The sequence below is a fragment of the Triturus cristatus genome, chromosome 4_2 (genome assembly GCF_964204655.1).
Source record: "Triturus cristatus chromosome 4_2, aTriCri1.1, whole genome shotgun sequence".
NCBI lineage: Eukaryota > Metazoa > Chordata > Amphibia > Caudata > Salamandridae > Triturus > Triturus cristatus.
Genome location: NC_140586.1, coordinates 889,271,432 through 889,295,334, shown reverse-complemented (window position 1 = coordinate 889,295,334; position 23,903 = coordinate 889,271,432). Strand labels below are relative to the sequence as shown.

The 23,903-nt window shown below is 47.8% G+C and overlaps 1 protein-coding gene across 1 annotated transcript; it reads left to right on the top strand.

Annotated features, from left to right (window-relative positions):
• The first annotated feature begins 755 nt into the window (after nt 1-755).
• Nucleotides 756-22,765, top strand: LOC146835349 (uncharacterized). The gene is made up of 3 exons (XM_085599979.1): nt 756-878; nt 2,596-3,825; nt 22,748-22,765. Exons 1-3 carry the CDS (start codon nt 756-758, stop codon nt 22,763-22,765), a joined length of 1,371 nt encoding a protein of 456 aa, XP_085456105.1.
• Nucleotides 22,766-23,903: the final 1,138 nt, after the last annotated feature.

Genomic DNA, 23,903 nt, shown 5'->3' with positions numbered 1-23,903 from the left:
CCTTATGAGTTGTTTTACTCTTGGGTGACTCTCCCGGCGGCGAGTGAAGACGATAATTCGTTTCATTCTTACACTGCCACTGCCATGCCAGCGAACTAGACACTGTATAGGACACAAGAGATACCGATATCTGCTTGGCAGCATCGTATTTGGTTTAATGGCGCCCTCCCCCATGCGGTTATACCGGCGAGAATAGGCCCGTTGTCGATAGCAGGGGCCACATGGCCGGTACTAGCCGGATTTACGCCTCATCCCCGCTACTTACAAGCAACGTGGCTGAGTTGCGTGTGCTGCACACGGCCCTGATTACAGTACATAGGGCTTTGGTACAGTACGTGTCACGCAATGTGCAGGTGGGGGCACCTGCTGTTGCGGGACAACCTACTGACCACCATGCGGTGGCCATTAGTCCTGTTATGGTTAATTCGGTTATGGGCAAGCGCCCCTAAAATAGGGATGATTTCCCTTATTGGCTTGCTGAGAAATTTGACCAACTGGAAGCGGTTTATCCGAATACAACTCCTGTGGAAAAACACAGGATCCTTACCATTAGTTTGCCGAAGGACTTGGTCCTAGATATAGCTGATAGCGAAAACTGGGGCACGCTCTTTGCAGCGACATACTCGAAGTGCTTCGGCACTCCGTCTCTGTCGGTACTGCCCTCCGTTATTAAACGTGTTCAGGAGAATCACGGTGCGGAGTCAGCTGTGGAATTGGGGATGCGGCTTGTCGGACAGTTCGATTTGGTTGCTACCATGGTTATGGGTAAACTCAAGGGCGATGCTATGCAATTCCAGGTTCTTAATGAATTGGCGAAAGTAGCAGAGGATGACAAGCCGCGGGAGTTTGCGAGAATGATCTCAAATGCCTATAAACAGGTTGGTCGTAGCGCTTTAGGCATTAAACCAGTTGTGAAAACTCCCGATTCAAAGCAGCAAGGTAAGGCAGACTCGTCTGGTAAGGACGAACGCCCTAATTTTCCGAAACAAAATTGGCGATCAAAACAACAGGGGAAGCAGCAGCAGAAACAGGGGTCACGGCCTGCCTCTCCCGTTCAGTCAGGTAGTGAACGCACTTATGATCTGCGCGATCGTGCTACTATTAAGTCACCTGATAGATTTCAGGTTTCTGAACAACATTCTCCTCGTTCTTCACAGGAAACATCGGCTTCACAGTCCGGTGGCGGAGGAGGTGGCAAAGGTCGGGGTGCTCCACAAGCACGTGATCAACCCCGGCAGACTGAAGGAAAAGGCAAGCAGGAAGAATTTGCAAGACAAAGACCCCCATTTCAGAAGAAGAAAGTTGCTGCGCTGACGGAAAGGTATGCCTCAGATAGTGCGGACACAGCTTCTGAACCTGACATGGGCTCTGACGCTGCTAGACAGCGCAGCGGAAGTTACCATAGTGCGGCAAGCTCTGCGTCCGTTTCTGGAGGCGACAGCAACTGACACATGTGTTGCAGTTGAAACTGCTGACACTAGGGTGGCACCCCCTGAAAGACTCTTTAAAATAGTCCTATCAATCGAAGGTGACATACAACGAACAATAAAAGGGATTTTTTGGGATAATCTGACAACCTCCTATGATATTCTCTTGGCGGAGGCAGATTGGCCCCCGGCATTCATTTTAGATGCTCCTAGAGGGGAGGAGGTAATCTTCCCGTCCTTTGCGCACACAGTGCCCAAGGACCACGCTAAACGGCTTGCTGAGTAGTGGGCACTGGTGCTAACGCCAGCATTGTATCGTACTCAGGTGGGTTGGGATAAATTGTCCCCCTGCCATGAGATTCCAATACGGTCCATGCCCCAGCCTCCACCTCAATATCCTATGCGTCGTGAAGCAAGGTCACACGTCGCGGCGATCCTTGAACAATTGGAATATCAGGGTGTTATTGAAACGTGTGTGTCCCCTATGAATAACCCTTTATTCACTGTGACGAAGCCTGACGGGTCGTACCGTTTAGTTTTGGATTACCGGCACTTAAATTCGCATTGCCGGACCTGCGCGGTGCAGAATACTCACAGTTCGGCTCTCGTCGACAGTCTCGTGCGGAAAAGATTTAAAACCACACTTGACATTTCCAATGGTTTTTACAGCCATAACCTGTCCTCACTAAGTAGTCAGTGGACAGCATTTACCTCTGGCGGCAAACAGAAACAGTTTACGAGATTAGTCATGGGCTATAAAAACAGCCCTGGCATCTTTGCCGCACGCGTGGTCTCTCTCTTGGAGAGAATAGACCCGGACGCATTCTCGTATGTCGACGACATTTATCTCACGAATGACGAATTGACACCGCATCTGTGTTGCGTTGACAATATTATTACGTGTTTGGCAGACTACGGTTACAAATTCAATTTTGCGAAGTCTCACATTGCGGAATAGACAGTGTTGTTTTTGGGCTACGAGCTCAACAATGAAGGTAGAGAATTGGCTCCTCACTTTCTGGAGAAGTGCGCATGCTTGCGTGCTCCTACAACATTGAAAAAATTGCAGTCTTTGCTGGGTTTTCTGAATTTCGGTCGAACGTATATTCCTGATTATGCCCAGCGTATCAAGCCACTTTATGCCTTGGTACAACCTTCTTTTTCGAAGTCTAGCTGGCAGCTAGAGCATTCAGCTATTTTGCAGTCTTTACAGGCTGATCTACTTGCTTCTAAATACTTACTGACGCGTGACAACCACACTAACCTGGTAATAAGAATAGTCCCGGGCGCAGTGGGTTTCACGTACTTAACGTTCAATGAGGGAGATACCGTCCCCATTGCGTACAAATCACACTTGTACACCTCTGCTGAACTGCGCTTTTCCACTGTCGAGAAAGTTCTGACAGCAGTACAGATGGCGATCCTTAAGGAACGCGCACTGTCACAAGGGAAATGCATGTTGGTTGTAACACCATATCCTGCCCTTGAGGCAGTGACAAAAGCAAGTGTACCAAATTCTAAAGCTTTCCATCCAAGGTGGATACAATGGGCCATGACATTGACATCGCCAGATGTCACCTACATCTTTGATGCCTCTTTACAGACTCAGGAGTATTTGCAGTATGAGATCGTTTATCCTGCCCCTCTGTCTTTGCGCCCGCTCGAAGATTACCATTGTGTCATTTACAATGACGGTTCGGCGCAACCGGCAATTGGATCGAAGCATTCTTATTCAGCGGCCTGCGCAATTGTCGTAGGTACATTCGTAAATGGTGAATTCCAATCTGATGTCGTGCATACGCAGTCATTGGGTGATTGTACCGCGCAGTTGGCAGAGCTTCGTGCTCTAGTGCTTGCACTGGAGTTTGCTGACCCCCGAGTCACTACTCTTATAGTGAGTGATTCATTTTATTGTGTCCAGTCCTACAATGACAATCTACACTTCTGGTCTCAAAATGAATATCGCGATGCCAAAGGTAGCACAATTAAGCATAAAATGCTTTGGGTTCGAGTGGCAGAATTTAAAGAACGTCTGCCACTCGTGAATGTTATTCACACTCTTGGTCACCAGCGATTTAGTGTCCATGCTGTCGGTAACAGCTTGGCTGACGAGGCAGCTAAAACAGCAGTGGCAACATACTTAGTAGCAGCAGTTACAAGATCCAAAAGTAAGATTGATGATGACGTCTTGGCAGCTATTGTTGCTACAGAGTCGGGAAGTAAATACTCAAAAGGGTTCCCTTCTCGTTACTTTTATCACTTAAGTCCTGATAACCTCCCTTTAGTAAGGATTAACGACGTTGGTGACAGATTGATTCCCAACGCGGACTGCAGACCATCTTTGATACTAGCAGCACACGAGGGGTTGGCATCTGCCCACGCCAGCGTTTCTGCTACTGTAGCTCTGTTACAACAACGTTACTGGTGGTTCGGTTTATATAAACAAGCACGCGCTTATGTTCTTGATTGTGACATTTGCCAACAGATTAAACCTTCAACTGTTGCGCGTCCACCTCAAACATCGTTGTACATATCTAATAAACCACTTGGGTGTGTTTATTTAGATCACTGCGGTCCTTTTTCTTCTGATACTGCGTACAAGTACATCTTGGTTGCAGTGGATTCGTGCACACGTTTTCTCTGGGTGTGGCCACAAAGGAGTGCTGATTCACGGACTGTCATCAAGGATTTGCGTGTCTTTGTGGGAAGTTTTGCGTGTGATACCTTTCATTCGGATCAAGGCCCCGCGTTCGCCTCTATGGCTTACAAGGAGGCTATGAGAAATTTGGGAGTCCAAGTCAAATTTTCGTCTCCCTACCGGCCTGAGGGTAATAGTGTGGTGGAGCGAATGAACCGTGACTTAAAGCAATCTTTGACAGCACGTATCTTAGGCACAGGCCGGAACTGGCTGGCCCATTTGTATAACGTTCAGCGTGCACTTAATAATCTCCCTAGAAGGTCTCTGGGTGGGCGGACCCCATACATGATGCTCTTTGGAATCAGAATGTTTGTCCCGGACCTTGATGGTCTAGACATGGCGGCGTCAGCCGCACCCTTTGACGTAGATGAACACTGTGCTGTTTTGCAGAAACTACAAGAAGCCAGAGACGGTCTATCGAAGGAACACTTGCCCTCCACATCTGATGCTGAGCTTCAGATTCCGGTAGTCGGCTGGCTACCTCGAATTGGTGACCTGGTCCGTGAGAAAGTGGAGAACAAGAAGGAGTTCGGCCCCTCTTATCGTGCACCGGTTCCAGTGCTTGGCGTGCAGGGTACAAGAACAGTCATTTTACCTCCTCTTCCTGGTCGCAAGGATAACAGGTACATCTCCATTGACAATGTCAAACTACAGCGAGTGGCCGATACTACTTAGCATGACTCCAGCGGTGTCATGCCCTGCGATGCTGAGAAATTCTGTGTTGACCCCTGCATCTACCACCTTATCTGATGCTGCCATTGAGATGCAAATAGTTGCTGAACCCTTGATACTACCACCCGTTGGTGGTCTGCCTGAAGAGACTGAGTATGCTTATCCTACAGATGTGACTTTGCCAGTTTTGCAGTCAACAGCAATTGCAGAGTCACGTTTCTCCTTTGACACTAACTCAATGACTTCCAATGCCCCTTCAAAAATTTCTATTTTTGCTGTCTGGTTTAAAAGACATTTTTTGGTTGCCCCTTGGACTTATATTTGGCTAGTGCTCATAAGTATATTTCTATTCATGTCCATTGGATTTGTAGAGGTATTTTTTCACCTGATAAACGGACACTACCTTAACCCCTTCGCTGCTAGGCCTTTTCCCCTCCTGTGCTAAGCCCTTTTTGGGCTATTTGAGGTAGTGCGCGCTTAGGCCCCTGTAACTTTTTGACCACATTAGGTATCCACGCCAAATTTGCGTCCTTTTCTTCCAACATCTTGGGGATTCTAAAGGTACCCAGGGTTTGTGGATTCTCCTAGAGGGTTCCCAGAAATTAGCCAAAATACAGCAATTTTTTTTTTTTTTGTGAAAAATGTGAAAAACGGGCTGCAAATGAAAGCTTCTGGGTTTTTCTCTGCAAATGGTATCAAAAAAGGGTTTGTGGGGCTGAAATCACAATTTCTCCAGCTTTTAGGGAATGACAGAATTTTGTTAGAAAACCAACATTTTTTACACAGTTTTGGCATTTTTCTGGGACATACCCTATTTTTGCTATTTTTTGTGCTTTCAACCTCCTTCCAGTTAACGGTAGAAATGGGTACAAAAACAATAATGGATCCTGGAAAGCTATACATTTTTGAAAAGTAGACAACATTCTGAATTCAGCAAGGGGTCATTTGTGTAGATCCATCAAGGTTTCTTTATAGAAATTTACAGGCAAATATAGGAAAAATAAAAAATTTGTTGAAAAAAGCAGCCTTTTGAGTCAACGTTTTTACCTGTAACTTCTTCGAATTATGACATCTCTTTGAAAGCAATGTACCGTTACATCCGGTAGACCTTCCTGGTTGTGGGGACATATAGGACTTGTAGGTTCACCAAGAGCCCAACGAACCCAGAGTAGAAAAATGAGCAGCATTTTGTAATGTTTTTTTTTTTTGGTCCGGGTATATAGCAATTATTGTGGGAAAATGTATACATGGAAAAATCGGTATGAAAGTCACCTATGTATTTCTGAAATGTGAACAAATTACAGAGTTCAGAAACAGTGCATATTTGCACATTTTCGAAATTGGGAATACTCATATTTGCATGACAATTATTGGTCATTTTTCAAAATGACTTTTTTTTTACACAATGTCTTTCATTTGGAAGGGAGAAATGCATCAAAAATCAATAGGTAATAACAGTTGCTTTACAAATTTGAACTACCCTAAGTCTCCCGATAAAAATGGTACCTCACTTGTGTGGGTAGGCATAGTGCCCACGACAGGAAGTGGCTCAAAACCTAAGGTGAACACACCACATTTTCACACTGAAAATTTACACTTTTTTTGCAAAGAGTCTAGCTGTAGTTTTTGAACCCTAGCCCTGCCGGCACCTAGGGAAACCTAGCAAACCTATACATTTTTCAAAACTAGACACCCAGGGGAATCCAGGATGGAGTGACTTGACTGCCTCCCACCATGGTCTGTTACCCAGAATCCCTTGCAAACGTAAAAAATTAACAAAAAAAACACATTTTCCCCACATTTCTGTGATGGAAAGTTCTGGAATCTGCGTGGATCCACAAATTTCCACCCACCCCGCATTCCCCAAAGTCCTACGAGAAAAATGGTACCTCACTTGTGCGGGTCGGCCTAGTGCCCGCGACAGGAAACGGTGCAAAACGCAACGTGGTTTTGCAGTGAAAAATGACCCTTTTTTTGGCAAAGTGACTAGCTGTAGATTTTGAACCCTAGCCCTGCAAGCACCTAGGGAAAACTAGCAAACCTATACATTTTTGAAAACTAGACACCCAGGGGAATCCAGGATGGGGTGACTTGACTGCCTCCCACCATGGTCTGTTACCCAGAATCCCTTGCAAACGTAAAAAATTGACAAAAAAAACACATTTTCCCCACATTTCTGTGATGGAAAGTTCTGGAATCTGTGTGGATCCACAAATTTCCCCCCACCCCGCGTTCCCCAAAGTCCTACGAGAAAAATGGTACCTCACTTGTGCGGGTCGGCATAGTGCCCGCGACAGGAAACGGTGCAAAACGCAACGTGGTTTTGCAGTGCAAAATGACCCTTTTTTTGGCAAAGTGACTAGCTGTAGATTTTGAACCCTAGCCCTGCCGGCACCTAGGGAAACCTAGCAAACCTATACATTTTTGAAAACTAGACACCCAGTGGAATCCAGGATGGGGTGGCTTGACTGCCTCCCACCATGGTCTGTTACCCAGAATCCCTTGCAAACGTAAAAAATTGACAAAAAAAACACATTTTCCCCACATTTCTGTGATGGAAAGTTCTGAAATCTGCGTGGATCCACAAATTTCCACCCACCCTGCGTTCCCCAAAGTCCTATGAGAAAAATGGTACCTCACTTGTGCGGGTCGGCCTAGTGCCCGTGACAGGAAACGGCGCAAAACGCAACGTGGTTTTGCAGTGAAAAATGACCCTTTTTTTGGCAAAGTGACTAGCTGTAGATTTTGTACCCTAGCCCTGCCGGCACCTAGGGAAACCTAGCAAACCTATACATTTTTGAAAACTAGACACCCAGGGGAATCCAGGATGGGGTGACTTGACTGCCTCCCACCATGGTCTGTTACCCAGAATCCCTTGCAAACGTAAAAAATTGACAAAAAAAACACATTTTCCCCACATTTCTGTGATGGAAAGTTCTGGAATCTGCGTGGATCCACAAATTTCCACCCACCCCGCGTTCCCCAAAGTCCTACGAGAAAAATGGTACCTCACTTGTGCGGGTCGGCCTAGTGCCCGCGACAGGAAACGGCGCAAAACGCAACGTGGTTTTGCAGTGAAAAATGACCCTTTTTTTGGCAAAGTGACTAGCTATAGATTTTGTACCCTAGCCCTGCCGGCACCTAGGGAAACCTAGCAAACCTATACATTTTTGAAAACTAGACACCCAGGGGAATCCAGGATGGGGTGACTTGACTGCCTCCCACCATGGTCTGTTACCCAGAATCCCTTGCAAACGTAAAAAATTGACAAAAAAAACACATTTTCCCCACATTTCTGTGATGGAAAGTTCTGGAATCTGCGTGGATCCACAAATTTCCACCCACCCCGCGTTCCCCAAAGTCCTACGAGAAAAATGGTACCTCACTTGTGCGGGTCGGCCTAGTGCCCGCGACAGGAAACGGCGCAAAACGCAACGTGGTTTTGCAGTGAAAAATGACCCTTTTTCTGGCAAAGTGACTAGCTGTAGATTTTGTACCCTAGCCCTGCCGGCACCTAGGGAAAACTAGCAAACCTATATATTTTTGAAAACTAGACACCCAGGGAAATCCAGGATGGGGTGACTTGACTGCCTCCCACCATGGTCTGTTACCCAGAATCCCTTGCAAACATAAACAATTGACAAAAAAAACACATTTTCCCCACATTTCTGTGATGGAAAGTTCTGGAATCTGCGTGGATCCACAAATTTCCACCCACCCCGCGTTCCCCAAAGTCCTACGAGAAAAATGGTACCTCACTTGTGCGGGTCGGCCTAGTGCCCGCGACAGGAAACAGCGCAAAACGCAACGTGGTTTTGCAGTGAAAAATGACCCTTTTTTTGGCAAAGTGACTTGCTGTAGATTTTGTACCCTAGCCCTGCCGGCACCTAGGGAAACCTAGCAAACCTATACATTTTTGAAAACTAGATACCCAGGGGAATCCAGGATGGGGTGACTTGACTGCCTCCCACCATGGTCTGTTACCCAGAATCCCTTGCAAACGTAAAAAATTGACAAAAAAAACACATTTTCCCCACATTTCTGTGATGGAAAGTTCTGGAATCTGCGTGGATCCACAAATTTCCACCCACCCCGCGTTCCCCAAAGTCCTACGAGAAAAATGGTACCTCACTTGTGCGGGTCGGCCTAGTGCCCGCGACAGGAAACGGCGCAAAACGCAACGTGGTTTTGCAGTGAAAAATGACCCTTTTTTTGGCAAAGTGACTAGCTGTAGATTTTGTACCCTAGCCCTGCCGGCACCTAGGGAAACCTAGCAAACCTATACATTTTTGAAAACTAGACACCCGAGGGAATCCAGGATGGGGTGACTTGACTGCCTCCCACCATGGTCTGTTACCCAGAATCCCTTGCAAACGTAAAAAATTGACAAAAAAAACACATTTTCCCCACATTTCTGTGATGGAAAGTTCTGGAATCTGCGTGGATCCACAAATTTCCACCCACCCCGCGTTCCCCAAAGTCCTACGAGAAAAATGGTACCTCACTTGTGCGGGTCGGCCTAGTGCCCGCGACAGGAAACGGCGCAAAACGCAACGTGGTTTTGCAGTGAAAAATGACCCTTTTTTTGGCAAAGTGACTAGCTGTAGATTTTGTACCCTAGCCCTGCCGGCACCTAGGGAAACCTAGCAAACCTATACATTTTTGAAAACTAGACACCCAGGGGAATCCAGGATGGGGTGACTTGACTGCCTCCCACCATGGTCTGTTACCCAGAATCCCTTGCAAACGTAAAAAATTGACAAAAAAAACACATTTTCCCCACATTTCTGTGATGGAAAGTTCTGGAATCTGCCTGGATCCACAAATTTCCACCCACCCCGCGTTCCCCAAAGTCCTACGAGAAAAATGGTACCTCACTTGTGCGGGTCGGCCTAGTCCCCGCGACAGGAAACGGCGCAAAACGCAACGTGGTTTTGCAGCGAAAAATGACCCTTTTTTTGGCAAAGTGACTAGCTGTAGATTTTGTACCCTAGCCCTGCCGGCACCTAGGGAAAACTAGCAAACCTATACATTTTTGAAAACTAGATACCCAGGGGAATCCAGGATGGGGTGACTTGACTGCCTCCCACCATGGTCTGTTACCCAGAATCCCTTGCAAACGTAAAAAATTGACAAAAAAAACACATTTTCCCCACATTTCTGTGATGGAAAGTTCTGGAATCTGCGTGGATCCACAAATTTCCACCCACCCCGCGTTCCCCAAAGTCCTACGAGAAAAATGGTACCTCACTTGTGCGGGTCGGCCTAGTGCCCGCGACAGGAAACGGCGCAAAACGCAACGTGGTTTTGCAGTGAAAAATGACCCTTTTTTTGGCAAAGTGACTAGCTGTAGATTTTGTACCCTAGCCCTGCCGGCACCTAGGGAAACCTAGCAAACCTATACATTTTTGAAAACTAGACACCCGAGGGAATCCAGGATGGGGTGACTTGACTGCCTCCCACCATGGTCTGTTACCCAGAATCCCTTGCAAACGTAAAAAATTGACAAAAAAAACACATTTTCCCCACATTTCTGTGATGGAAAGTTCTGGAATCTGCGTGGATCCACAAATTTCCACCCACCCCGCGTTCCCCAAAGTCCTACGAGAAAAATGGTACCTCACTTGTGCGGGTCGGCCTAGTGCCCGCGACAGGAAACGGCGCAAAACGCAACGTGGTTTTGCAGTGAAAAATGACCCTTTTTTTGGCAAAGTGACTAGCTGTAGATTTTGTACCCTAGCCCTGCCGGCACCTAGGGAAACCTAGCAAACCTATACATTTTTGAAAACTAGACACCCAGGGGAATCCAGGATGGGGTGACTTGACTGCCTCCCACCATGGTCTGTTACCCAGAATCCCTTGCAAACGTAAAAAATTGACAAAAAAAACACATTTTCCCCACATTTCTGTGATGGAAAGTTCTGGAATCTGCCTGGATCCACAAATTTCCACCCACCCCGCGTTCCCCAAAGTCCTACGAGAAAAATGGTACCTCACTTGTGCGGGTCGGCCTAGTGCCCGCGACAGGAAACGGCGCAAAACGCAACGTGGTTTTGCAGCGAAAAATGACCCTTTTTTTGGCAAAGTGACTAGCTGTAGATTTTGTACCCTAGCCCTGCCGGCACCTAGGGAAAACTAGCAAACCTATACATTTTTGAAAACTAGACACCCAGGGGAATCCAGGATGGGGTGACTTGACTGCCTCCCACCATGGTCTGTTACCCAGAATCCCTTGCAAACGTAAAAAATTGACAAAAAAAACACATTTTCCCCACATTTCTGTGATGGAAAGTTATGGAATCTGCGTGGATCCACAAATTTCCACCCACCCCGCGTTCCCCAAAGTCCTACGAGAAAAATGGTACCTCACTTGTGCGGGTCGGCCTAGTGCCCGCGACAGGAAACGGCGCAAAACGCAACGTGGTTTTGCAGTGAAAAATGACCCTTTTTTTGGCAAAGTGACTAGCTGTAGATTTTGTACCCTAGCCCTGCCGGCACCTAAGGAAACCTAGCAAACCTATACATTTTTGAAAACTAGACACCCAGGGGAATCCAGGATGGGGTGACTTGACTGCCTCCCACCATGGTCTGTTACCCAGAATCCCTTGCAAACGTAAAAAATTGACAAAAAAAACACATTTTCCCCACATTTCTGTGATGGAAAGTTCTGGAATCTGCGTGGATCCACAAATTTCCACCCACCCCGCGTTCCCCAAAGTCCTACGAGAAAAATGGTACCTCACTTGTGCGGGTCGGCCTAGTGCCCGCGACAGGAAACGGCGCAAAACGCAACGTGGTTTTGCAGTGAAAAATGACCCTTTTTTTGGCAAAGTGACTAGCTGTAGATTTTGTACCCTAGCCCTGCCGGCACCTAGGGAAACCTAGCAAACCTATACATTTTTGAAAACTAGACACCCAGGGGAATCCAGGATGGGGTGACTTGACTGCCTCCCACCATGGTCTGTTACCCAGAATCCCTTGCAAACGTAAAAAATTGACAAAAAAAACACATTTTCCCCACATTTCTGTGATGGAAAGTTCTGGAATCTGCGTTGATCCACAAATTTCCACCCACCCCGCGTTCCCCAAAGTCCTACGAGAAAAATGGTACCTCACTTGTGCGGGTCGGCCTAGTGCCCGCGACAGGAAACGGCGCAAAACGCAACGTGGTTTTGCAGTGAAAAATGACCCTTTTTTTGGTAAAGTGACTAGCTGTAGATTTTGTACCCTAGCCCTGCCGGCACCTAGGGAAACCTACCAAACCCAGGCATTTTTGAAAACTAGACACCCGGCGGCTTCCAGGGAGGTATGGCTTGCGTGGATCCCCCAACGTTTCCTTACCCAGAATCCCCTGCAAACCTCATTTTTTGCTCAAAAAATCACTTTTTTCACACATTTTGGGGTGGGAAAGTAGTGGCATCACCGGGCTCACACAAATTTACCACCACCCAGCGTTCCCCCAGGTCTCCCGGTAAAAATGGTGCCTCACTTGTGTGGGAGGGCCAAGTACCCGCGGCAGGCAAGGGCCCCAAACGTAGTGAGGCGACATCAAAATGGCCTATCGCCAAACCACCTGGTTTTGCAAGGGGGGTCACTTTGGTTTTTGGCCCGGTGCGCGGCGGCCATCTAGGGAAACCTACCAAACCCAGGCATTTTTGAAAACTAGACACCCGGCGGCTTCCAGGGAGGTATGGCTTGCGTGGATCCCCCAACGTTTCCTTACCCAGAATCCCCTGCAAACCTCATTTTTTGCTCAAAAAATCACTTTTTTCACACATTTTGGGGTGGGAAAGTAGTGGCATCACCGGGCTCACACAAATTTACCACCACCCAGCGTTCCCCCAGGTCTCCCGGTAAAAATGGTGCCTCACTTGTGTGGGAGGCCCAAGTACCCGCGGCAGGCAAGGACAACAAACGTAGTGAGGCGACATTTGGGATAGGCAATGTTGATGTCGCCTCACTACGTTTGGGGCCCTTGCCTGCCGCGGGTTTGGAAGGTTTCCCTAGATGGCCGCCACGCACCGGGCCAAAAACCAAACTGACCCCCCTTGAAAAACCAGGTGGTTTGGCGATAGGCCATCTTGATGTCGCCTCACTACGTTTGTTGTCCTTGCCTGCCGCGGGTACTTGGGCCTCCCACACAAGTGAGGCACCATTTTTACCGGGAGACCTGGGGGAACGCTGGGTGGTGGTAAATTTGTGTGAGCCCGGTGATGCCACTACTTTCCCACCCCAAAATGTGTGAAAAAAGTGATTTTTTGAGCAAAAAATGAGGTTTGCAGGGGATTCTGGGTAAGGAAACGTTGGGGGATCCACACAAGCTATACCTCCCTGGAAGCCGCCGGGTGTCTAGTTTTCAAAAATGCCTGGGTTTGGTAGGTTTCCCTAGATGGCCGCCGCGCACCGGGCCAAAAACCAAAGTGACCCCCCTTGCAAAACCAGGTGGTTTGGCGATAGGCCATTTTGATGTCGCCTCACTACGTTTGGGGCCCTTGCCTGCCGCGGGTACTTGGGCCTCCCACACAAGTGAGGCACCATTTTTACCGGGAGACCTGGGGGAACGCTGGGTGGTGGTAAATTTGTGTGAGCCCAGTGATGCCACTACTTTCCCACCCCAAAATGTGTGAAAAAAGTGATTTTTTGAGCAAAAAATGAGGTTTGCAGGGGATTCTGGGTAAGGAAACGTTGGGGGATCCACGCAAGCCATACCTCCCTGGAAGCCGCCGGGTGTCTAGTTTTCAAAAATGCCTGGGTTTGGTAGGTTTCCCTAGATGGCCGCCGCGCACCGGGCCAAAAACCAAAGTGACCCCCCTTGAAAAACCAGGTGGTTTGGCGATAGGCCATCTTGATGTCGCCTCACTACGTTTGGGGCCCTTGCCTGCCGCGGGTACTTGGGCCTCCCACACAAGTGAGGCACCATTTTTACCGGGAGACCTGGGGGAACGCTGGGTGGTGGTAAATTTGTGTGAGCCCGGTGATGCCACTACTTTCCCACCCCAAAATGTGTGAAAAAAGTGATTTTTTGAGCAAAAAATTAGGTTTGCAGGGGATTCTGGATAAGGAAACGTTGGGGGATCCACGCAAGCCATACCTCCCTGGAAGCCGCCGGGTGTCTAGTTTTCAAAAATGCCTCGGTTTGGTAGGTTTCCCTAGATGGCCGCCGCGCACCGGGCCAAAAACCAAAGTGACCCCCCTTGAAAAACCAGGTGGTTTGGCGATAGGCCATCTTGATGTCGCCTCACTACGTTTGTTGTCCTTGCCTGCCGCGGGTACTTGGGCCTCCCACACAAGTGAGGCACCATTTTTACCGGGAGACCTGGGGGAACGCTGGGTGGTGGTAAATTTGTGTGAGCCCGGTGATGCCACTACTTTCCCACCCCAAAATGTGTGAAAAAAGTGATTTTTTGAGCAAAAAATGAGGTTTGCAGGGGATTCTGGGTAAGGAAACGTTGGGGGATCCACGCAAGCTATACCTCCCTGGAAGCCGCCGGGTGTCTAGTTTTCAAAAATGCCTGGGTTTGGTACGTTTCCCTAGATGGCCGCCGCGCACCGGGCCAAAAACCAAAGTGACCCCCCTTGCAAAACCAGGTGGTTTGGCGATAGGCCATTTTGATGTCGCCTCACTACGTTTGGGGCCCTTGCCTGCCGCGGGTACTTGGGCCTCCCACACAAGTGAGGCACCATTTTTACCGGGAGACCTGGGGGAACGCTGGGTGGTGGTAAATTTGTGTGAGCCCGGTGATGCCACTACTTTCCCACCCCAAAATGTGTGAAAAAAGTGATTTTTTGAGCAAAAAATGAGGTTTGCAGGGGATTCTGGGTAAGGAAACGTTGGGGGATCCACGCAAGCCATACCTCCCTGGAAGCCGCCGGGTGTTTAGTTTTCAAAAATGCCTGGGTTTGGTAGGTTTCCCTAGATGGCCGCCGCGCACCGGGCCAAAAACCAAAGTGACCCCCCTTGAAAAACCAGGTGGTTTGGCGATAGGCCATCTTGATGTCGCCTCACTAGGTTTTTGTCCTTGCCTGCCGCGGGTACTTGGGCCTCCCACACAAGTGAGGCACCATTTTTACCGGGAGACCTGGGGGAACGCTGGGTGGTGGTAAATTTGTGTGAGCCCGGTGATGCCACTACTTTCCCACCCCAAAATGTGTGAAAAAAGTGATTTTTTGGGCAAAAATTTAGGTTTGCAGGGGATTCTGGGTAAGGAAACGTTGGGGGATCCACGCAAGCCATACCTCCCTGGAAGCCGCCGGGTGTCTAGTTTTCAGAAATGCGTGGGTTTGAAAGGTTTCCCTAGATGGCCGCCGAGCCCTGGGCAAAAAACCAAAGTAACCCCCCTTGCAAAACCAGATTAACTATTGTTACTACAGCGTGCGAATTTAGGAATAATACTGCAAAGAAAATGTGGCAGACAGTTTGAGGTTTACAGGACAATGGGGATAAAAAATATTTTTCAAATCACTAGAGAGACATCACCATGAACTCCCAAGGGTTTTCGACAATATCTACAGTTGGTGGGTTATTCTTACATGGAAAGTGTACCTTGGCAGAGAAACTAAAGACAAAGATTCCTGCACAACCATCTATTCCTCAAACACACACACATACTGGTTGGATTTGGCACGAGGGCGAGTCATGGTTCAGTGTATTAAATTTTATTAACAAGAGATTTCACAAAAATGAAATGCACTGTCAATAATTAAATCCACAAAAAACCAAACCAATGACTTGCAGCTCGTGAGCTGTAAAGCCACGTCAAGGCACCAACCACTTTACAGGCCATTCACACACCTTTCATACGTGATACAAACAAGACCATTCGCACCACCAGGTACAAAAGCAACACAGTACAAAAATCACCAAAAAGGGACAAGGTACACCCTGCTTCAGAAAGACAAATATTACTGCACAGTCATCTAACCCGCAAGCACACACACATACTGGTTGGATTTGGCACGAGGGTGAGTGATGGTTCAGTAGATAAAATTGTATTACCAAGTGATTTCACAAAACATGAAATGCACTGGTAATAATTGAAAGGGCAAGAAACTGAACCATTGACTCACAGCTCGTGAGCTGTAAAGCCACGACAAGGCACCAACCTCTTTACAGGCCATTCATACACCTTTCATACGTGTGAGACATACAAAACCATTCACACCGCCAGCCGCGGGCCCATCACATAACAAAACTCACACCAGCACACAGCGCCATTCAAGGGCCCATCACTTTCACACGCCCACAATCCAGACACAGCAACTACACAGGCTGAAGGATTGCGTGGAGTGGCACTCAGCTAGCAGTGTGTGTAGTGACCAGCAGAAAGTCACTACTCACACACAGCCAGCCAAGCACCAGTCGACACACACCGCTAGCCAAACGCCAGTCCACGCACACCGCTAGCCAAGCGCCAGTCCAGGCACACCGCCATCCAATCGCCAGTCCAGGCACACCGGCAGCCAATCGCCAATCCACCTACACCGCCAGCCAAGCTCCAGTCCACGGACACCACCAGACAAGCACCAGTCCACGCACACCGCCAGCCAAGCACCATTCCACGCACACCGCCAGCCAAGCTCCAGTCCACACACACCACCAGACAAGCTCCAGTCCACGGACACCACCAGCCAAGCTCCAGTCCACGGACACCACCAGCCAAACACCAGTCCGCACACACCACCAGTCCACACACACCGCCAGCCAAGTACCAGTCCACGCACACCGCCAGCCAAGCACCATTCCACGCACACCACCAGCCAAGCACCATTCCACGCACACCGCCAGCCAAGCACCATTCCACGCACACCACCAGCCACGCACCAGTCCACGCACACCGCCAGTCCATGCACACCGCCAGTCCACGCACACCGTCAGCCAAGCACCATTCCACGCACACCACCAACCAAGTGCCAGTCCACACACACCAACAGCCAAGCGCAAGCCTACACACACCGCCATCACATTTTGGATTTTTTTAGAAAAAAATAAAAACACAAACAAATTGCAAATAGATACAAATCTTCTAACAGAAAATCAGCAACTAAATACATTGCACTAACACCAACCTTGAAACAGAATCATATTTTCCAAAGAATACAGACCAGGCAGTTCACTTTACCACTCATGAATCTTCCCAGAAATTTTTACGCGTGTGGTACGCTCGGAAACAAGCAGAGAGACACAGTGCAGGATGAGAGGGACAATCGGGGCAGTACATACGACTCTCCTTCCGCAAACCTCTTCGCCAACAGACTCTACATCTCCTACTGGGAAAATCTTTTGCGGGTGTGGGAGGAATGTGATCTGGAAAGTGGCGTTCTTTCAATCTAGCAACATCCTCCACCAGTCCAACTCTAGGAACACTTGCCTGTTCCACTACAACAAGGCTGCCTATTACAGACTCCTGAAACTTAGCAAAAGTCATCTTTGACTCAGGGCAAGAATCCTGGAACACAACAAAAGCATTAAACATTGCCAAGTGGAAAAGATGGATAGCCAACTTCTTGTACCAAATGTAAGCCTTACGAAGAGCAGTGTAAGGTTCCAACCTCTGATCTACTCTGTCAACACCACCCATGTGCCTATTATAGTCTAAAACGCATACAGGTTTGCGCGCTTCAGCGACCTGACCCCAAACAGTCACAGGTGCAGTGCTTTCATCATGGATGGAAGTCAGCATGTAGACATCTCTCCTGTCTGTAAACTTCACAGCAAGAAGCTCCTGGCAACGCAACGCACTGCACTGTCCCCGCACAAGCTTTTGACAAACAAGTTCTTTCGGAAAACCTTTACGGTTACAGCGGACTATGCCACAAGCAAAAGTGTCCACTTTGGCCAATTCCCTGAACAACCGCACACCAGTGTAGAAGTTATCTACATATAAATGGTGGCCTTTGTTAAAAAATCCTCTACCAAGTTCCCAAACAATTTTCTCAGTCACTCCAAAAGTGGACGGACAACCAGGGAGGTTAAACCTAGATTCCTTACCGGTGTACACCCTGAAATTAGAGACATATCCAGTCCTACTGTCACACAGCATATACAGCTTTATTCCATAGCGTGCCCTCTTACTAGGAATGTATTGCCTAAAAACCAAGCGGCCCTTGAACAACACCAAAGACTCATCCACTGCAATTTCTCTACCAGGGGCATAAATCTCAGAAAATCGATCAACAAAGTGATCAAGGACAGGCCTAATCTTAAAAAGACGGTCACAATCAGGGTGATCTCGTGGCAACGCTAAACCATTATCAACAAAGTGCATCATCCGAAGCAGAAGCAAATACCTGTCACGACTCATGACTGCCGGAAAAATAGACGTTGCCATCAAGGGACTGCTAGACCAATATGAAGCCAATGATGGCTTCCTTAGCAAGCCCATCAAAAAAGTTAAACCCAAGAACTTCTTCATCTCTTCAACATTTGTGGGAGTCCACCGGGTAGCTCTAGAGTGTGGCTTAAGACTGGCACTGTTGTCCCTCAAAAACTGTTCGGCATACAAATTAGTCTGCTCAACAATCTCTGCCAAAAACACATCGTCCATAAACAACTGAAAAAAATTTACAGGCAAAAAGTTCTCAGTATTCACTCTAGACCCTGGAACACCAGTAAACTCTGGAAATTCCGGCTGCACCATGCCAGGGGCAACCCAGATGTCATCACTTTCAACGGGAAGACTTGCAGCCCCAGCCTGCAGCCCAGATGTCTCTTGCCGCACTACACCAACGGAAAGGCTTGCAGCCCCAGCCTGCAGCCCAGATGCCTCTTGCCGCACTACACCAACGGGAAGCCTTGCAGTCCCAGCCTGCAGCCCAGATGTCTCTTGCCGCACTACACCAACGGGAAGCCTTGCAGCCGCAGGCTGCAGCCCAGATGCCTCTTGCCGCACTATCGGCACATCAGTCTCCTCCTCTAACACAGGCACTTCATCCGCACTAAGAGTATCTTCATCATCCGATGACCCCATACGGAGAGAAAACTCACTGCCAGAATCGTCCCCTGCCCCCTCTCCCTCAGAAGCAGAGTCAGTCTCTGACCCAATATCAGAGGAAGACTCAAACAGCAAACCAACAACCTGCTGAGCAGTCATCCTGCGGCTAGCCATTATACCTACTAAGATAGAAGACTGCACAAACAAGTCAACAACAACCAACAATGTGCAAACCAAGTAAGTAAAGAAATGTGTACCTTATATCAATAAGATCAATGTACTCAAAAACTATACAATCCAAAATCAAAAGAGACAGCTGCACTCACCAGAAACAAACTCTGCAGTGACACAGCAAAGACCAACGATATCAAACTAGAAAGAAGAAAAAAAAACAAATTACTCACAAGACAACAAAATACACATCGAGCACCAATGCAAAAAGTTTTTGACACTCAAAAACCAAACATACTGCTATTATTACACCATTTGCAAAAAAAACAGGCAGAGAAATCAAACACATTTGCATTGTACAAAAAAACAGTCTCTTACCAAACTACACAAACAGCAAAACCACCAGAACCAAAACGTCAACGTGAACAGAAGAAAAGCCTTCACCTAGAACAAAAAAGTAAACAAAAAAAACATTACAATTGGAAATCACCAAAAATATAACAATAAACATTATAACATGCCATGTCACTACCCAAATGGTCAATCGGTTTGTGTGCCAGGTCAGGCAGAAAACAGCAGGAAAAAAAAGGCTATTCAGTCCCGGGGCGGGTGAGCCAAATACATATAACAAATTGCACCCTGGAAGCGAGGGGTCACTTCTATTTCTAATTGAACTAATTCCCTGGTGTCTAGTGGGCTTTTCTGCCCCCAATGGGAGCAGAAACGGCAAAAAAATAAAACCGATCTGCCCCCAGAGGGGGCAGAAAAGTCTTCAAAAAATTTAGGGGCCCAAGGAAGCGACCCTTGCCCAAGGGGTCGCTTCCTACAATAATATTTAAATCCCTGGTGTCTAGTGGGCTTTTCTGCCCCCCCCCCCTAGGAGCAGAAACGGACAGAAAGACGACCAATTTGCCCCCAGGGGGGGCAGAAAAGTATTCTAAAAAATTAGGCCGCAAAGGAAGCGACCCTTGCCCAAGGGGTCGCTTCCTACATAAAGAAAAAGACATCCCTGGTGTCTAGTGGGCTTTTCTGCCCCCCCTGGGGGCAGAAACGGGCAGAAAGACGACCGATCTGCCCCCAGGGGGGGCAGAAAAGTCTTCTAATTACTTTACCACCCTAGGAAGTGACCCTTGCCCAAGGGGTCGCTTCCTACATAACGAAATAGACATCCCTGGTGTCTAGTGGGCTTTTCTGCCCCCCCTGGGGGCAGAAACGGGCAGAAAGAAGACCGATCTGCCCCCAGGGGGGGCAGAAAAGTCTTCAAATTATTGGGCCCCCCAAGGAAGCGACCCTTGCCTAAGGGGTCGCTTCCTACATAGCATAAACGACATCCCTGGTGTCTAGTGGGCTTTTCTGCCCCCCCTGGGGGCAGAAACACGCAGAAAGCGGACCGATCTGCCCCCAGGGGGGGCAGAAAAGACTTCCAAAAATTTTGCCCCCAAGGAAGCGACCCTTGCCTAAGGGGTCGCTTCCTACATAGCATAAACGACATCCCTGGTGTCTAGTGGGCTTTTCTGCCCCCCCTGGGGGCAGAAACGCGCAGAAAGCGGACCGATCTGCCCCCAGGGGGGGCAGAAAAGACTTTGACAAAGTTTTCCCCCAAGGTCGCTTCCCAAATTCGAAACAACAAATCCCTGGTGTCTAGTGGGGCATCCCTACTCCACGATCGCGACGCTGTGCGCGATCGTGGAGCAGGAATGCCCTGTATTGAGACATCGGGGGAGAGGAAATACTCTTTCCTCTCCCCCGATGCCTCAATACTACAAATTTCACCGCCGCGGCCCCCGCCGGACAACAAAACCTACCTCTGCTCCCTTGGACGCGCTGGAAGAAATGGATTCCAGCACGTCCAACGCTTCCTGATGACGCCGGCGCGCGCTGTGCGCGCTGACGTCATCAGAAAGCGTGGGGGGGCTCGGGGGGGCTCGGGGGTGGCAGCGGAAGCTCTTCCGCTGCCACCCCCGTAAAGGGGGGCAAGATCGCTGCACAAGGGGGGGAGCGCCAGCGCTTCCCCCGGGGGCTGTCCTCATGACGGAACGGTTCCGTCATGAGCACAGCCCAACCGATGCTCATGACGGAACCGTTCCGTCATGAGCATCGAAGGGGTTAAGGAAAGGTCTACAATTAGACTAATTGATGGAACTTTGGCCCCCCACTTCTCTTCACACATCATGAAAAGGGACCAGACTTTTGTGAACATTACTGTCTGGCCTGTGTTAGATGGCATTGCGTGGGATACTGTTAAATTCCAAATTCATGTCCTACAGAGGTCATCAATGTACCTAATGTATTTCGTGTTTCTATGGGTGATGTGGTTAAACAAAACATTCGTTCTGATGATTGGGACGTTCATGCCATTGAAGCACTGTTTTCTGATTTGAAATACTATGCCGCATTTGATGCTGAAGATTTGTATTCAGACACTGCAAATTATGGAGAACAGTTTTGTTTTCAACATTATGGAAATCATTTCCTGCATAAGGCAAACACATTTCGGAATTTTGTAAATTTTACACAATGGGAACATTGTCCAACACCGCTTTTAGGTAGCTCGGCCATATTGGTGGACAAATATACATATTTTTCTGATTTCAGTGTTTCCAGTCCAGCCTCCTTTTATTTTAAATTGGCAGCTGAGCCTGCCTCAAAGGTTAGGCTGACACACACCAAATTATTATATTCTAAATCCTTTATGGATGAGTTGTCAATCAAAGGTTATGATCTGTGGAAGGCTACTATTGATCTTAAATCGGTTTGGGGTTCCAAACCGTGGCAGGTTCAGGGAACAGAAGCTTTGCATCGTGCCTGCCTTATACCGAATCACATGTTGTTTTTAAATTCAACCATCTTCCAAACCACCTGTCCTGGATTGGCTACTTCGAAAAAACTAAATTTTCCCTCTATTCCAGATCTGGGTGCTTTCCGAATTGGGATAACCAAACAGATCTGTCACTTGATGCGTTGCAGTCATCTATCTCTAATACATATTTTAATATTTCTAAATTCAGCCCAGAAGGATGGTTAATTTGGCAGAGGACTTCAGATTCCTGTCAACATCGATTTCTGGGTCTGCAACCGGGGTATACGCAGCACCGCGTAGACCCTCGGTTTGAGTCCTCTCATATAGTAACTACCTACTCTGTAGGGAAGTTATGTCAATCCTGGCTGCAACATTCCAACTTGGCATCTGTCAAAGTTCATTTATCAAAATTACATGACAAAATAGATTTGAATGATTTTGTTAAGGGTCCTGTGGGTGGCAGATCCAAGAGATGGGTGTACGCTATTTACAACGAAGTATGGAAATTGTCACAAATTGAGGCTGCTTCAAGATTGAAAGCTATTGATCAAGCCAATATGGAAAAAGTCCTAGCCGTTATAGATAACAGCATTAACACCCTTTCTTCCAGAATTTACACATTAGACAATATTGTTTCTTCGATTGTTGATATTGTACAGGATGACATGTCTGTGTTGTATCATGGTCAAAATCAACTGCGTTCTGTTATGCAGTTTGCAGGGACACTGCAAACGTTAAAGGCAGGGAAAGTTCCTTGGGATTATATGAATACTTCTTCTTTATTCCTTCCTTTTAACCTGACTGCGAAACAGCAATTTATGTCCATGAAAGATGCAACATATTCATTACTGCATATTGAAAAGTTAGAACCGTTGCCTTTCTCGGTGGCGGAATTAAATTCGGCCGTGTGGCTTATCCACGGGTTGATCACCCTACCTTTTCCTTTGTTCAAGTTTAGTTCATGTATGAAACATTATGCCCTAGGTAGATATGAAAAACTTGGTACTGCATTTTTACATGAAGTTTGGTCACTCCCCTTTACCTATAGATGTACGAGAGATGGTAAAGAGGTCTACTTGAAGGGTGAGGAATGTACTTCGACACCTGATCATTCAGTAGTATGTAGGCACATTCAATTGCATGGCGCATGCAATGTACATGCCCCTAATATAGCCTGCGTACTGAAAGGAATTCCAGTGCCAGTGATTACACCATCTTTCACGCTGCTTGCCAACGGTAGTTATTCGCTTTTGAATAATGAAGCTTGCTGCGGGATGCTAGTGGGAATCCCGTATATAGTAACTGTATCACGGAGGGTAGTTTGCTGTAATAATGTTCTTTTCCCACCCACGCATGGGCGGCTGGACGTTTCCATCTGGCCTTCAATTCCAACCTTGAAAGCAGAGTTCAACAAGATGAGCAGAATAAGGGCTCTATTGTCCCAAAAAGAGGTCGCATTGACTTCTTCCCGGGAAACATTTGTCCTTCACGTGGCGAATACGCGCACCGAGGTGCAGGCGCTTTTGAATACTGACCTCCCACTCCATTTTGGAGCTTTGATCCAATTGACCTCATTCCAAACTATTTTTGGTGTGATCCCGGCCTTTTTTCATTCTATCTTTTCCAGCGTCTTTGGCTGTCTTCCGTTGATTCTGGCGCTGGTAGCAGGAGTGCTATTATTACTGGCTGCGCTCTATGTACCACACGACAGTCTGCCCCGGCTGCTCCATCTTCGTAACCGGATGCTTGAATACTATGGTACGCTTCCACTGGCGACTTTGAGCATAATAGACACTGTAACAACCCGGGTCTCAAGCTGAGTCAAAATAAACAACTAGCAGGCCAGAGTATTTCTATCCCTAATCCGACAACTCTATAGGAGAGAACCCTTCTAGAACAGGACCCATCAATCACTTAGGGTGGTGAGTTTTTATCATCATTGGGTCTGTGCACTTCAATATGACGAACCAGTTCTTAGAATAGCGATCTGGTAACGTACAAAGAAGATGCAGCAAAGGAGGGTTATTGTCGACGGGGGACGCTAGGTGGCGCGCTAGCGAATGGACGCCTTCTTGTAAGGCTCCCGCTGTCCGGCGTCGTTACTCCGGTCATTTATCCTGTTAGTGGGCACACCTGGGTGCCGTCGGTGCCCTCAAGGGTCCAGGAAGCTGCCGAGAGTGTGCGGACGGGAGTGGAAGCTCCTA